Source organism: Epinephelus lanceolatus, chromosome 14 (assembly GCF_041903045.1).
Source record: "Epinephelus lanceolatus isolate andai-2023 chromosome 14, ASM4190304v1, whole genome shotgun sequence".
Taxonomy (NCBI): Eukaryota; Metazoa; Chordata; class Actinopteri; order Perciformes; family Serranidae; genus Epinephelus; species Epinephelus lanceolatus.
In genome coordinates this window covers 40,589,117-40,602,504 of record NC_135747.1, presented here as the reverse complement: position 1 = coordinate 40,602,504, position 13,388 = coordinate 40,589,117, and the positions used below count along the sequence as shown (strand labels likewise).

Genomic DNA, 13,388 nt, shown 5'->3' with positions numbered 1-13,388 from the left:
AACACAACACAACAGTTATCCACCAACTCTGATCTCACCATGTTGCTTTTTAGAGGGTTGTTGCTTCAGCTAAAGGGAAGTGGTTAGGCAGTATGACACAATATTAACACGGCAGGTTTTTGTAAAACGACACCATCAGTAAGTTCATATACCTAATGTCAGAAATTTTGTGAATGGGAAATGGACCTGCACTTGTATAGCGGCTTTCCAGTCTTCAAAGTCACATTCACCCATTCACACACACATTTACACACAAGGTGCCACCTGCTACTTTTTTAACACACTCACACACTGATGAAACAGCCATTGGGAGAAATGTGGGGCTCAGTATCTTGCTCAAGGACACTTCGACATGCAGACTGAGGATCAAACCACCAATCTCCTGATTAGTGGATGGCCCGCTCTACCTTCTGAGCCACAGCCGAGCTCACTTTCTGAGCTCAGACAGGATAATCAAACCATGAGGTTGACGGTGCTCCACCATTTTTTATGCCTCGACATGAGCCATTATGTATTTTGGTTGTTCATTAGCCCCTTTCTCATGAATGTGATATCTCAAGAACACCTTGAATGACTTTCTTCAAATTTGGCACAAATGTCCACTTGGACTCAACGATAAACTGGTTAGATTTTGGTGAACATAGGTCAAAGGTCAAGGTCACTGTGACCTGATGCAACTCATTGTTGTGTACTTGATATCTCAAGAACAACTTGCGGGAATTTCTTCAAATTTCTCACTCTGATTCTCATGGATGCAATATTATAAGGACATCTTGAGAAAAAAGTTGTAAAATTTGGACCAAACGTTTTCTTAGACTCAACATAAACTGATTAGAGTTTGGTGGTTGAATATCAAAGGTCAGTGTGACTTTGTGTCAATCTCACATTTGTGAACGTGATATCTCAGAGACCTTGAGGGAATTTCCTCAAATTTGGCACAAATGTCCACTTGGACTCAAGAACAAACTGATCAGAATTTGGTGGTCGAAGATCAAAAGTCACTGTGGCCCCACATAATATGTTTTTGGCCATAACTCAAGAATTCATAAGCTGATTTTGACAAAATTTAACACAAATGTTTAATAGGACAAACATGATAAAGAGATGACATTTCATATCCAAAAGGTCAACTTCAATATGACATCATAATGCACTGCAATAACACATTTCTACCCATCATTTAACGTCATATTTTAGGTACAGAAGGGGAGGCATTTGGTCAGATACTGAATTGGTGACACTAATCTTTAATGTCCATCCTGAAACCACAGTGAATGAATAGATCTTTTGTGCTGCCGGGCTGAAGATGTGTGAAGCGTCTATGTTTTAGAATTTGTTGCTTCTTTGCTGCCACATCCATATTAGAAGCATTTGCAACTGTCATGGTTACATATGAGTCTGGACAGACATGGATGTAAACGGTTACCACAACTTGACTGGTTTGTAGAAAACGTAAGCAGGTAATTCTTTTTTTATATATATAACAGGTACATTTGTTCACTGTAGATGACAAGATGTATAGTTCAGAATACTCCATTAAGATAAGTTCCATTGACAACTCAGGCAACAGCACAGATGGCCATACATGTTGAGTTAGCCTCACGCTCCTTGCCGCTGCTACTGTTCCCTCGCCAGTTTGGCTCCCATCATGTTTACTTCGTAAAAGATGGAGGCTCAGTGTCTCAGAGTTCCTCTACATCCCTTAGCTGGATTCAATAACTGTCTTCTCCTTCAAATGGCTAGTAAAGCTGACGTTTGTCTGTCCTCTGTCAGTCCTCATGTTCTTACCATCTAGCTCCGCCGTGGAGCTGCTCCCGCTGACTCCACCAGGATCTCGCAGACAAAACATATTGCCCACCAAGCGCAGCACCTCCTTCCTCACCGAAGAGGACAACAGGAAGTACATAACAGGATCCAGGCAGCTGTTGAGAGCTGAGAACAGCAAAGCCACCTCGTTGGCTTTGTCCGCCACGTTCTGTGAGAAACACGATGTTTCTGTAATCTGGGTTTTGATGTAAAACACCCTGACCATGTGATAGGGGACAAAACAAATGGTGAAGAGGAAGAGAATGAAGAAGGACTTCTTGGCGGTTCGTGTGTAGCGGGACGCGTTGGGCAGGTCTGGTTTCTCTTGTGATGTCCTCAGAAGCTTGAGGGCAATCTTTCCATAAGACACCACCAGAGAGATGAAGACGAGCCAGAAGAGAACCAGCAAAAAGATGTTGATGTAGGCTTTCCACTTTGCATTGTGGAGCGGCTTGTAGTGGAAACACCTGGAAACAGCAAACATATCAGCTTGGAGTGCTCATATCACACATGCTGGGACCAAAACAATAAGACTCAATAATTAGATAACCACCAACCTCTTCCCCTCTGGGTGATTCTTTGACATCAGGAGCACCAAAGTCAAAGAGAAGGCCGCAATCCAGACGAGAGCGCAGAGGGCGGTGCTCCACCTCGTGGACCTCAATCTGTGCTGCACCCCAGCACCTCGATGGATCTTCAGGTAGCGATCCACACTGATCAACCCCAGCAGCGTGACACTGATGTACATGTTCATGTAGAAGAGGTTGCCCACAACTTTACACAGAGTGGGAGCCAGATTCCACTCGTTCCCTTGGCTGTGATAGAGTATCCTGAACGGCAGACACACCACCAGCAGCAGGTCCGCAAAAGCTATGTTCATGAGGAACACCCGCACTGAGTTCTTCTTCGAGTGAACACAGAAGAAAACCCACAGAGCCACCAGGTTCCCAACTAGACCCAGGACGAAGATGACAGTGTAGAGCACCGCCAGCGGGATCTGCAGAGCTTCGTAATCCAAACAGGATTCTGGGGTTGTGGTGAAGTTCAAGAGGGAGCTGTTTGGAGTCTCGAAGGTGGTTGTGGCAGACGTGGTGGAGATGTTTTGTGTCATGATGGCTTTTGTGATCCTCAGTCCTGTCAAATGGGAAGAAGGCAAATATTTTTAGATTAACTGTAGTGTGTTTTGAGGTTTGTTTTTTGTTTCTATCCTTCTCATGAGAAAGTTTTGGACTGTGGGCAGAAATCTGGAGAAGGCATTAAAAAAATGCAGGATTTGAAACTACACCCTCCTCCTGCAGCTCTCCCCTCTTTGTCCTTAGCCCCTCCCATCAGACGACCACAGGCATATACACATGCTTCAAACAGTAACCCAGTGTTTCCCATGAATTGATTTATTTAATCTTATTTTATTGTAGAGTTGTCGGCAGCTCATTCTCTCAGCCCCTTCTTGCCCCACTCTTTTTCTCTTAATCAGACCACAAATGATAGTTAGCTAGCTAGCCACCCCACCGTCCCTTCACCTCACTCCCCGCCACTGTGGACTGCTTCCCTAAAAGAGAGCTGGCAGCAGCTCCAGAGCTTCAGTCTGCAGCTGTAATGACTCCAATTTGGCCAGTGCTGGATATCATAGCAGGCTGGTGGCCAGAGGTAACGCCAGGTCTAACCTGTAATGGCAGCAACATAAAGTTTGCTGGTTCGACAGAGGGTTCGGGCTGTCCGTTCCCCTAGAGCTGGGATTTGTGCTGGCTGGATTTGGTTTGCTGCAACGCTTGACTTGGGGTCTGTCTCCAGAGCTGCTGCCTGCTCTCCTCCTGGTGAGGTAGTGGCGAGTAGTGAGGCGGAAGACACGCTGTGATTTGAAGCTCTAGCTAATACGAGCTACATAAACGTGAACTTAAGGCTGCAGCTGTGAGCCTTTAGCTTTGGTTAGCAGAAAGCTAAACTATTTGCAACGTTTTCTCTTAGACTCTCTTCTTGATCGGGTCGTACTCCTTCTTTGAGTTGCTTTGCAGTGTTGGCAGTTGTTGCCAATATTGGAAAAAACAACTTTCTCTGCAGGATTCTCCACCATCGAATCAGGCTTTCACCATCTGAAGGGACGTTCACAAGCATCTGTATTTGTAGAACAGCCAGCTGGAACGCCCTCCCTCTGAAATGACCTGTGACTGGCCAAAGCCTTTCGTCACAGGCTCTGAAGACAGAGCCAAGAGGACTTTAATCAAAGTTCAAAGTTTAATACGGGATTTTTGCTGAGTGATGCCAAAATGAAACTCCATACTTCAGCTGATCTTGGAAATTCTTTGTTGAATCCTCCACACAAATACAGGAATAAATATGGAAATCATTATGTTTTGACCTTTGACACACCTCGATGTGGTGTTTTTAAATTCCAGGCCTGGATGCGCTGTTCCTGTTTAACCTCTCATTGTGACCAAAGCTTTTCATTTCCCAATTTCACTTTCCATCACTGAGTGCTTTGTATCAACTAAAGTCTTTCATAGTGTATCCTTTGATAAACATGGATACCATGTTGTACATTCCTCTATAAAGTAGAGTCAGTTTAACGTCACTGAGTGGCAGCAGGTGGTAGTGGGTGTTCTCTTTGCAAATTGATTTGTGGAACTCTCTAAAAAGAACTGTGAAAGAAAGAGAGAGGAAGTTTTGGACTGATTAGTGCAGGTTTGTTTGGTCCAGCTGTAAGGATTAGTCCTAAATCAGCATTAATCCTGCCCTTAATAACCACATAAAACACCAGCTGACCGACAGAAAGAACAGCATTGATAACTCTGTATGGGTTTTAATTTTCTGTCCTATCTCATCTATGAATTATGTAAAAGAGATGAGTTTACAGAAGCCTCAAACTCACGAATTCTAGTTTTGTAACACCCAGACAGTTGAGCAACCAGAGGTACACACTCAGTCAGCCTGTATCAGAAGATCAGCGTGCTTACCCTGCAGCACGCAGCCCTTATCTTGCAGCCAGGATAACAAACTAAGATATGTTGATAATACTTAAAAGTAAAACTTGTCAGAGTACTCACCCAGGCATTGAAGTGCATTAAAAACACTTGTGCACACACTCTGAGCTGGAGAGTATCACTTGTGCTTTTTGCGGTCCTTTTCACTCACTCCGGTATATTCCCCTCCAGCTTACTCTGTCGGAAAGGCTATCCAAAATTCGCTGTCCTGAAGAGACTCACACGTTTCAAGATCCTTTCCTTCTGTCATTGTGTATTTAACTCTGCTGTTATTCAAATATTAAGTTCAAATGAGAACAGTTCTCTGTGGAGCCTGTCTTTTGTTTCCTCTGTGAGCGAGGCGTGCCCTCCCCAGCAGTGCCGTGGAAAGTCTACAGAGAAATGCTGAAGTGCAGAATGTGGTGATGTCGTATGGTGAAAACTTGAAGCTGTGGTCAACCCCCCTCGTTCCTCACAGCCGCTATGCAGAGCCTGGGCTGAGATAGAGAGAAAGACAGGGCAGGGCTTAGCGCAGACCTTCTGATTACACACATGAGGGCAAGCCGTGGGATCACAGAGCATGCTTCACTTGTATATACACAATATGCTTTTCCACTTTGGGCTCTGATTATAATATGGAGGTATCCACTGAGTGTAGCCAACTGTGAAAGAAAAAGGCTCCCAAAATACCAGTGTATGTCTTCATGATAATTAAAGCAGCCTTCAGAGTGAAGGAAGGCCAGGTTTAAACTGCCACCCAGCAGACATTCACTACTGTCAACCTCTGCAGCTAAATGTGGAACCACACACCTGCTCTGAATGATAATCATGTCATCATGTTATGAAATCTTCGCCAGAGCAGGAGCATTATTAACAGCCACAAAGTTAGATTTACACATGGGGTGAATAAACCAGACAAGAGGTGAAGGTTTTAATAGTGAGTGTCCTCTTACTGTTTTCATTCGACCGGTTTACATAAGAGAAACAAATGAGTAGGATAACTGAGTGCTGTTACATGGAGACTTTATGCCACCGCGCTGGCGACAGCCGTGGTCTGAGGCATTATGTTTTTGGGTTGTCCATCCACCTTGAGGGAATTTCTGTAAAATGGCACAAATGTCCACTTTGAGTCAACAAGGACTCAAATTTGTTGGTCAAAGGTAAAGGTCACTGTGACCTCGTCCGTGTCATTCTTGTGAGCACAATATGTCGAGAACGCCTCAGGGGAATTTCTCAAAAATTTTCACCAATGTCCAATTGTACTTAACAGTGAAGTTGGTGCAGTGATTAGCATTGTTGCCTCACAGAGGGTTCCTGGTTTAAAGCCTGGGTGGGGGGAGCCCCTCTGTGCGGAGTTTGCATGTTCTTCCCGTGTCAGCGTAGGTTTTCTCCGCGTGCGGTGTGAATGTGAGTGTGAATGGTTGTCTGTCTCTATGTGTCAGCCCTGTGATAGTCTGGTGACCTGTCCAGGGTGAACCCTGCCTCTCGCCCCATAGTCTGGGATAGACTTTTCACAGACATGGATGTAAACTGTAACTGCAACTTGACTGGTTCACGGAGGCACACAACCACAAGGTGGTACTTCTAGTTTAACATGTTAAATCTTTATATTAATTGACACTAACCAGCAGTTTTAGGTGAACATGGATGAGAAGTCCTTATGCAAATCTATCTTTCTCGTCAGCCCGCTCCACCTGCAGAGGATGGTTGCGTGATACAATCAAAGTCATACACAAAGACGTATATACAGTATACAGTAGATGCACATGCAGCACATGTTTTGAGGCATGAGAAACTGCTCGTAACCACAGATGTTGTACATAAAATGAGCTTCAAAGCAGCGGAGAGTATGTGAAAGGATGGAAGAAGCTGCTTTAACTTTAGGCGAACCAGAAAAGTCATGGTTGGGTTACTTCATCCTGGGAAAATAAATATTGATCCGTCCTTCAGGAATAATGCGACACTGCAGCATTTTAACGTTTTCCCTCCTCACCAGTGTGTCTAACAAAACTTTAATTTGCACGTTAGTTAATTTCTCCTCAAGCAGTGGCTGTATTTTCATTTCTTTTAATTCTCTGTCACGTTGGAAACATCTTGGTTAAAAACAAACTCAGCAAAAGGTTTGAAATTACTAAATTGCGACTAAAACAAACTGACACTGTGCTCGAGATGCCGAAGCAAAACCTTAAATGTATTTCACTCCTCTCGTTCTGTGATCCTCCTTCAGTGTGGCTTATTTGTGTGAGGTCGTGGTGAGTGATGTTTTCGGGGGTTTGGGTGTGTCTCGCACATGCAATTTTTTACATTTTCATTTTTATTTATAGGAGGGTGTTGCTCTTTAATTAGCAAAACACAAGCATCAAATCATGTGTCTTATCTTCTCTCCTCTCTTATCTGGTTCTCAGCCTCACTGTGTGCTGCTGGCGTCCAAAGAGAACTCGGCTCCGGTGAAGCTGGGGGGTTTCGGAGTCGCCATCCAGCTCGGAGAGTCGGGACTGGTGGCAGGAGGTACAGTAACACAACCACACACACTATGAACATGAATAGTCATTAAAATATCACTGACATTTTAATTCTCACCAGTGTTTGTGTAGGAAATGTATCTCTAGTGATACTTTTCATTTTTCAAACTGGGTCAAACAAGTTTTTGACCATATTTAATTTATGACACAAGGTCATCGGAAAAAATTCTCCTTGTGGTCCTTACTGCCCGAACACAGCTGGATAAATCCACCTTTTCCTTTCACGCCCTGCAAGCCTGGAATGAGCTGCACGGTACACTAAATCTGGAAATTTTACCCTCTCCTGACATTTTTAAAAGTATTATAAAATCAGTTTTTACAGAGTAGTGTTGCTGCGTTTAACAAGTGCCATTATTTGATTCTTTTTAGTGCCTGATTCCTGTAGTGTTGTCAGTCCCCATTTGTACATGAATTTGAAAGTTTGTAATATTTGCTGCCCATCTTTACCTGGACTCCCTGGCAAAGGACATATTGTATCTTAATGGGACCTTTCAGGTTTAATTAAAGCTAAATAAAGAAATAAAAAGTGTCTGAAGCTCCCACCAGAATGGGATTAACATTACAGAGGTAGGTGGGGAATAAAATATCCACTGTGCTCCTCAGTAGTTTAACTAATTTTAACCACTGGGAAATGACAGGATATGGTCTGAAATAGACACTCAGAAAGAGAAAGCCTAGAACCTCCCAAGGGGGTGCAGAGGAAGACACTGCATGAGGGGAATTAGAGTTAAAAATCACACGTGAAACACACACACGTATAAATGTATATGTATGTATTATTCAATGTGACTTCTACTTCTCCAGGATATCATTGTCTCTGGTGTCCAACGTGAAGAAACCTCCATAAATCTGTTAGGAAATCTTAGTAAAAAGATGCGCTGTGATAGTTGTCCGTACATCCATGGGTACAATCCTCTTCTTCTGGCGTATGTCCTGAGACCTTCAGCTCCGTTGAGGCAAGCCAGTCCAGTGTTTCATTGTCCAGGGTGTCCACGAGACCCCATTTTTGCAATGCTGCCCCGAAGCGTCCTGCGTCTTTCCTCAGGCGATTAGGGTTTTCCATTGCTTTCGGGGCAGGTGGAGCCTTGATGGTTCTGCTGACTTCCACTGGTCCCTCCATCTTGCCTCGATCCAGGCAGCCTTGGAGGTATCGGATGGTGTTGTACAGAGCAGTTTGTGGTCATGTGTGGCAAAGGGGCGCCAGTACCGAGACACAATGGTGTTGTACAGAGCAGTTTGTGGTCATGTGTGGCAAAGGGGCGCCAGTACCGAGACACAAGCACTGTGTCTCCATAGCAATCTTGTGGAGGAGATGGGATCTGAACAGGAGCTGCAGACAGCAAATTCAGCATACTTTTAATGGAGCCAATCTGACAAAATGTAAAGAAATAAAGATAAAAACAGGACTGAATAGAACATACCAGCACCAGTTGCTGACATTACAACAACATATTTGATGAGCTTTCTCACCTGATGGCTTTAATGTTTTCTGTTGTTGTATTGTTTCCATCACAACATTTTTGACACAGCTGAGCTGATTAAAGAATAAATAAAGTAATATTTAACGATATAAGGATGTTGCTCCGCCACTGACTGAGAACATCATATAGTATATTGTACAAACATTAATGTAACTTTTTTCCCATTCAGTGTTAGCTATCACATAAAGCGTTAGGGATTTAAGCCGTCTGTTCCTTCACAACATTCAGCATCTGTTACATCATTCTGTTAAGTTTGTTCTGCACTCACAAAGTGGGAGATGTTTCTCTTTTATGAGTCCAGATGTGGTGATAACAAATGACTTAACTGTCCAAACTCACATTACCTCACCTCTGGTTAAGACACAATTGTTTTTCTCACATCACGGATAGGACACACGCCTCCAGCCATTTGAACTGACATTATGGCCTCTAGTTTCACAGACCGGGCGAGGCGGGGGTGCAGCGCACCTGCGCTTCGGCAACTGGGTGTGGCCAGGCGGATTTTGCAAGTTTGGCACACTGTGCGCGCTGCAGCAGCTACTCCTCCTTCCCACCTCCATCCCTCCTACCAGCGCAAGTCGGAAAGAGGGAGGAGAGAAGGCGTGGAGTGGGTTTTACACACATCACACCAATCAAATGAGCCCCTCTCCTCACCCTTAAATGCGCCGCGCGAAGGCGTAATGAGAGTTTACTCAATTCGCCATGGCAGAAGAGAGCAGCAGCGTCAGACGGCCAAACTTCTCCTAGGAGGAAACTGATGTTTTGGTCCGGGAGGTCCAAGCTGGCAGTGTCCGAATATACAGAACTGCCAGCAGACCTCCACGGGCTGATGATGCAAAGGCAGCCTGGGAGGAGGTCACCACAACTGTAAATCAATGTTGCCTTTCTCTCGTGCGCGCGCTCTCTTTCTCTCTCGCAGTCTCACTCTGTTTCTTTTCTTTTGACTTTCCTAAGATGACAGATGCTGAATATATACTCCCTATCTGATGCTGTGGCTGTTTGTGGTTGGCTGAGAGGGATGTGAACTCATTAGTTCGCAGCTGTGTTAATCAAATCAGGTTGGGTTTCCATTACGCGTGCCAAACGTGCCAAACAGTGCCAATCCCCTTTGATCTGACATCAGATGTGACGGGACAGTCGATATAGAGATACATTTATGTGCTGATTGCAGATAGTTGCATTGAATAGTGGTTTTGTGGGTATTTATTGCATCGTTAATGTGCCTGACATTCTGGAAACCTGCCTCCGTGTGCGCATTGTCCGCCAGTCAGCCAAACTGCCACTACACCGGCTGCGCTCCGCCCGCGCTGACAGTAGACCTGGTTGCAGTTGGCGAGCTTTTAGCGCACCTTCGGTGAAGCCTTTTGGCACGAAACTGTCACTGCACCAAGCTGGATCTGTCGACACCTCCCCCTGCTGCGCCGCCACACCCATCTCAGCGCACCTCGGTCTGCCAAACTACCAAACTGAGCGCGCCTCAGGTTGCGCTGCTTGAAACTAGCTCTGCGCGGGGTTCGCCACCCTGCGCCACCCTGCGCCGCGCCGGGAAACTAGAGGCCAATATCTTCAATATGAAATAAGTCGATGTTTGATTAAGATCTATTAAGATTTAAGATCATTAAAGACCTCTTTTATTGTCCATTGTCCAGCTTTCCCTTTGGATGCTGCTGGACACAATATTCACGATTAGCCCGATAATGGAAATTCCCCACAGTCAACTTATCGTGACTGTTTTTAAATCTGCAGTAAAATTGTATATCGTCCCATCCTCAGCACTCTTAAGTTACCCAGTGATTACAGTTGGTACAGAGAAATGTATTGAGTACTCCTAATGGGACTGAGCAGCGGCTCGCATGCAAGTTCAGGCACACCATAAAGACCTGAAGATCAAAATAACTCTTGACTCAGAAAGAAAATCATGGTTGTGACCTTTTACAAAGGAAAGCAGCAAAAGTCCACTTCACTTTGCATTTTCACAACCAGGAATTGAAGTTGTGTTTTGAAACTGGGTGTGAAAACTGTCGTCGTTCAGCTGGTGTGGAGAAATAAGAAACAAAGCCACAACAGGTTTGTTTCCTCTTTCGTGTAACACTGCATTCAAATTAGGAAACAAATATCCTCACAAAGTGCACACAGAAACACTTCTGTTTTCTCGTTCAGAGGCTGCAAACATTTAAATTATTATTATTACTTGTGTGTGTGTGTGTTAACATCTAGACGTTTATACACTCATGATCTGACACCGACACCGCTCTGTCTTTGTGACCCCAGGTCGAGTAGGAACTCCGCACTTCATGGCCCCAGAGGTGGTGAAGAGAGAGCCGTACGGTAAACCTGTGGATGTGTGGGGCTGCGGAGTCATCCTCTTCATCCTCCTCTCAGGCTGCCTGCCTTTCTACGGCACCAAGGAGCGTCTGTTCGAAGCCATCTGCAAGGGCAAATACAAGGTCAGGAGGTCGTTCAAAGAGCCTCCGCAGTCTCTGAGGGCAATAAAAAGTTTTTAAATGTGTGGTTTCAAGCATTAAACTCAAGAGTCTCCACCTAAAAAGGGACAGCCCACACTTTAATTGGATTTGCATGTTTTTCCTATAAAGCTGTACAGCTCAGCGTTAGTCGATGTCGGCACATTAAAAGACAATTCTGTTCCAGTATAAACTTTTATGTTACAGTCATAGTTTTGGTTGTAGTTCCTGTATGTAACAGAACATTGTGCTCTCTGAGTAATGGACTGAGATCTGGGAACATTGTAAAATAGACAGGATTTAAACAAACTCCCCGATAAGTCCAACTCATCTGGCAGAGAAAACAAGGTGAACAGTATGATGTTTTACACAGACTGCTGGTTGTGAACATCAGTTTCCTGGTTCTAAATACAACACTTGATGCAGTTGTAGACACAGAACATTTCCCCTTTACAATGAAGGACACGTCATTTGGTTTTACCATAATTACAAGCTGCCAAGTGGGACAAAACATTCGCAGGAATTTCCTACAGTGTTCATATCTCCCACTTGGTGAAAAGATCTACATTCAGGTCAACAAACTGTTGGCAGAACGGCTACAAATGCAACGCTGCTGGCAGTTACATCAGAATAAATCCGACATACAACTGATTCAGCTAATATTTTAAAGCTAAACACTTTTTGTATCTGGTGTCATTTGGTAACAAACTGCTACAAATACATAACAAAAGTAGCTGTTTTAGGCATTTTATTTGGTGTGACTGAAAATTTAGCACAAGGGAGCACTTCCAGCTTCCTGTCATGCCAGTGTTGTGTGAATGCAGCTTTACTGCTGAGGTTTTGGGTGCGCTGTCTTTTGTTTTTACTCACAAAAAAAAAGTGGTTTAGATAATTCTGTTTTTACCATAAACTGGATAAAAGTGGACGTAGCCACCATGATGTCACCCATTACTCTGTGGACTCCTGTTTTGAAGCCCTGAGTTTGGCATTTTGATCATTGCTATTTTGGATTTTTGAAGCTAGAAGTGACCAAATTTGGACAAGACAGTGGAGCGGGGAGGATATCCTCGCCACCCCCTAAAGGCCCAGACACACGAAGGCCGTTGTTGCATCGCCTCACATCGCCTGTGTCTCAGCTTAAAAGTTTCATTGAGCACACCGCAAAAACTAGCCAAAGGCCAACTGGCACGTATGTTCTGCACCTGCCTGAGAGGAAATAGCAGGTGGTGGGGGAAGTCTGTTTTAGTCACTCTAAAAGGGAAACAGGAAGACCAACAGGACAGATTCAAGATACTAGTTAGCCAGTTAGCACATTAACAACACAACTCGATGTTGAAAGAACAAATTAAATTAACCATGTGCTAGCAAACAAGAACACAAACAATTAAGAACTGTTTCTGCTGAAGAGCTCAATGGCAAAAAAAATATTACCTCACATGATTGGATTCTTTTGATCTCACGCCCTCTTGACTTAAGTTGTTTACTTTCCTCACTTCCGTTTCTCTTCTCCTCACTGAGTTGCCGATCAGAGGGATTTCATTCACTGACGTGCATAAAGCATTCCCTTCTTTATGGTCTATTTTACTCTTAATTAGATCATAATTTACTAAATGAACGTTGTGCTCTATTGAAGAGACTTGAAACTAGAGATTGGGACCATAAACTCATTAGGAAAATATTTACTGAAGTAGTAAGTACAGTGAAAAGTAGGTTCATTTTCTCATTGACTTCTGTGCAATCACACTTGGTTTAGCAACCAGTGGAGTCGCCCCCTGCTGGCCATTAGGAAGAATGCAATTCTAAAGCACTTCAGCATTGGCTTCACTTTTCAGATTGGAAGGATATGTCCACTTCTTTTATACCGTCTTTGGGTTTCTTCATAGTTGAGCTCCCGGATATCAGGAAACAACTCCCAAGACATTATTATTACAAATAGGAACAATGGCTGAGACTACAGAAATGTAACCTGAGTAAACTGGAATTATCTGTGAAGTAGGGGACATTGAGGCTCGAGCGTCATAAGACCCTGACACAACAAGCAGATGGTCGGCTGTTAGTCAACATTGGGCCATCGGTGTGTGTCTTTCGCCCTGGTTTGTGATGTGTCCCTCATCGTTGACCCATGTTGTCCCTTTATTTGGTGGATTCAGAATGTTGAAT

General features: G+C 44.1%; 2 protein-coding genes across 22 annotated transcripts in view; one reads left to right on the top strand and one right to left on the bottom strand.

Annotated features, from left to right (window-relative positions):
- Positions 1–13,388, top strand: part of caska (calcium/calmodulin-dependent serine protein kinase a) — a 207,718-nt gene that overhangs the window by 123,641 nt on the left and 70,689 nt on the right. For all 21 annotated transcript variants that reach the window (XM_033618126.2, XM_078174720.1, XM_033618122.2 and 18 more), the window contains exons 6-7: positions 7,169–7,271; positions 11,038–11,213. In XM_033618126.2, the coding sequence (XP_033474017.1) occupies positions 7,169–7,271; positions 11,038–11,213 (279 nt within the window). The remainder of the gene's footprint in view (positions 1–7,168; positions 7,272–11,037; positions 11,214–13,388) is intronic.
- On the bottom strand, positions 1,055–5,157 carry gpr34b (G protein-coupled receptor 34b). Its single transcript, XM_033618128.2, has 3 exons — positions 4,848–5,157; positions 2,364–2,940; positions 1,055–2,273 (listed from the first exon to the last, which is right to left on the bottom strand). The coding sequence occupies exons 2-3, from the start codon at positions 2,915–2,917 to the stop codon at positions 1,703–1,705; spliced, it is 1,125 nt and encodes a 374-aa protein (XP_033474019.1). The 5' UTR covers positions 2,918–2,940; positions 4,848–5,157; the 3' UTR covers positions 1,055–1,702.

What these genes read in the sequence shown, in the direction of transcription:
- gpr34b (XM_033618128.2), bottom strand. Translation starts at nt 2,917, where the DNA reads ATGACACAAAACATCTCCACCACGTCTGCCACAACCACCTTCGAGACT. An exon ending in AATCACCCAGAGGGGAAGAG is followed by an intron (nt 2,274 to 2,363) that starts GTTGGTGGTTAT and finishes TGCTGTTTCCAG; the next exon opens with GTGTTTCCACTACAAGCCGC.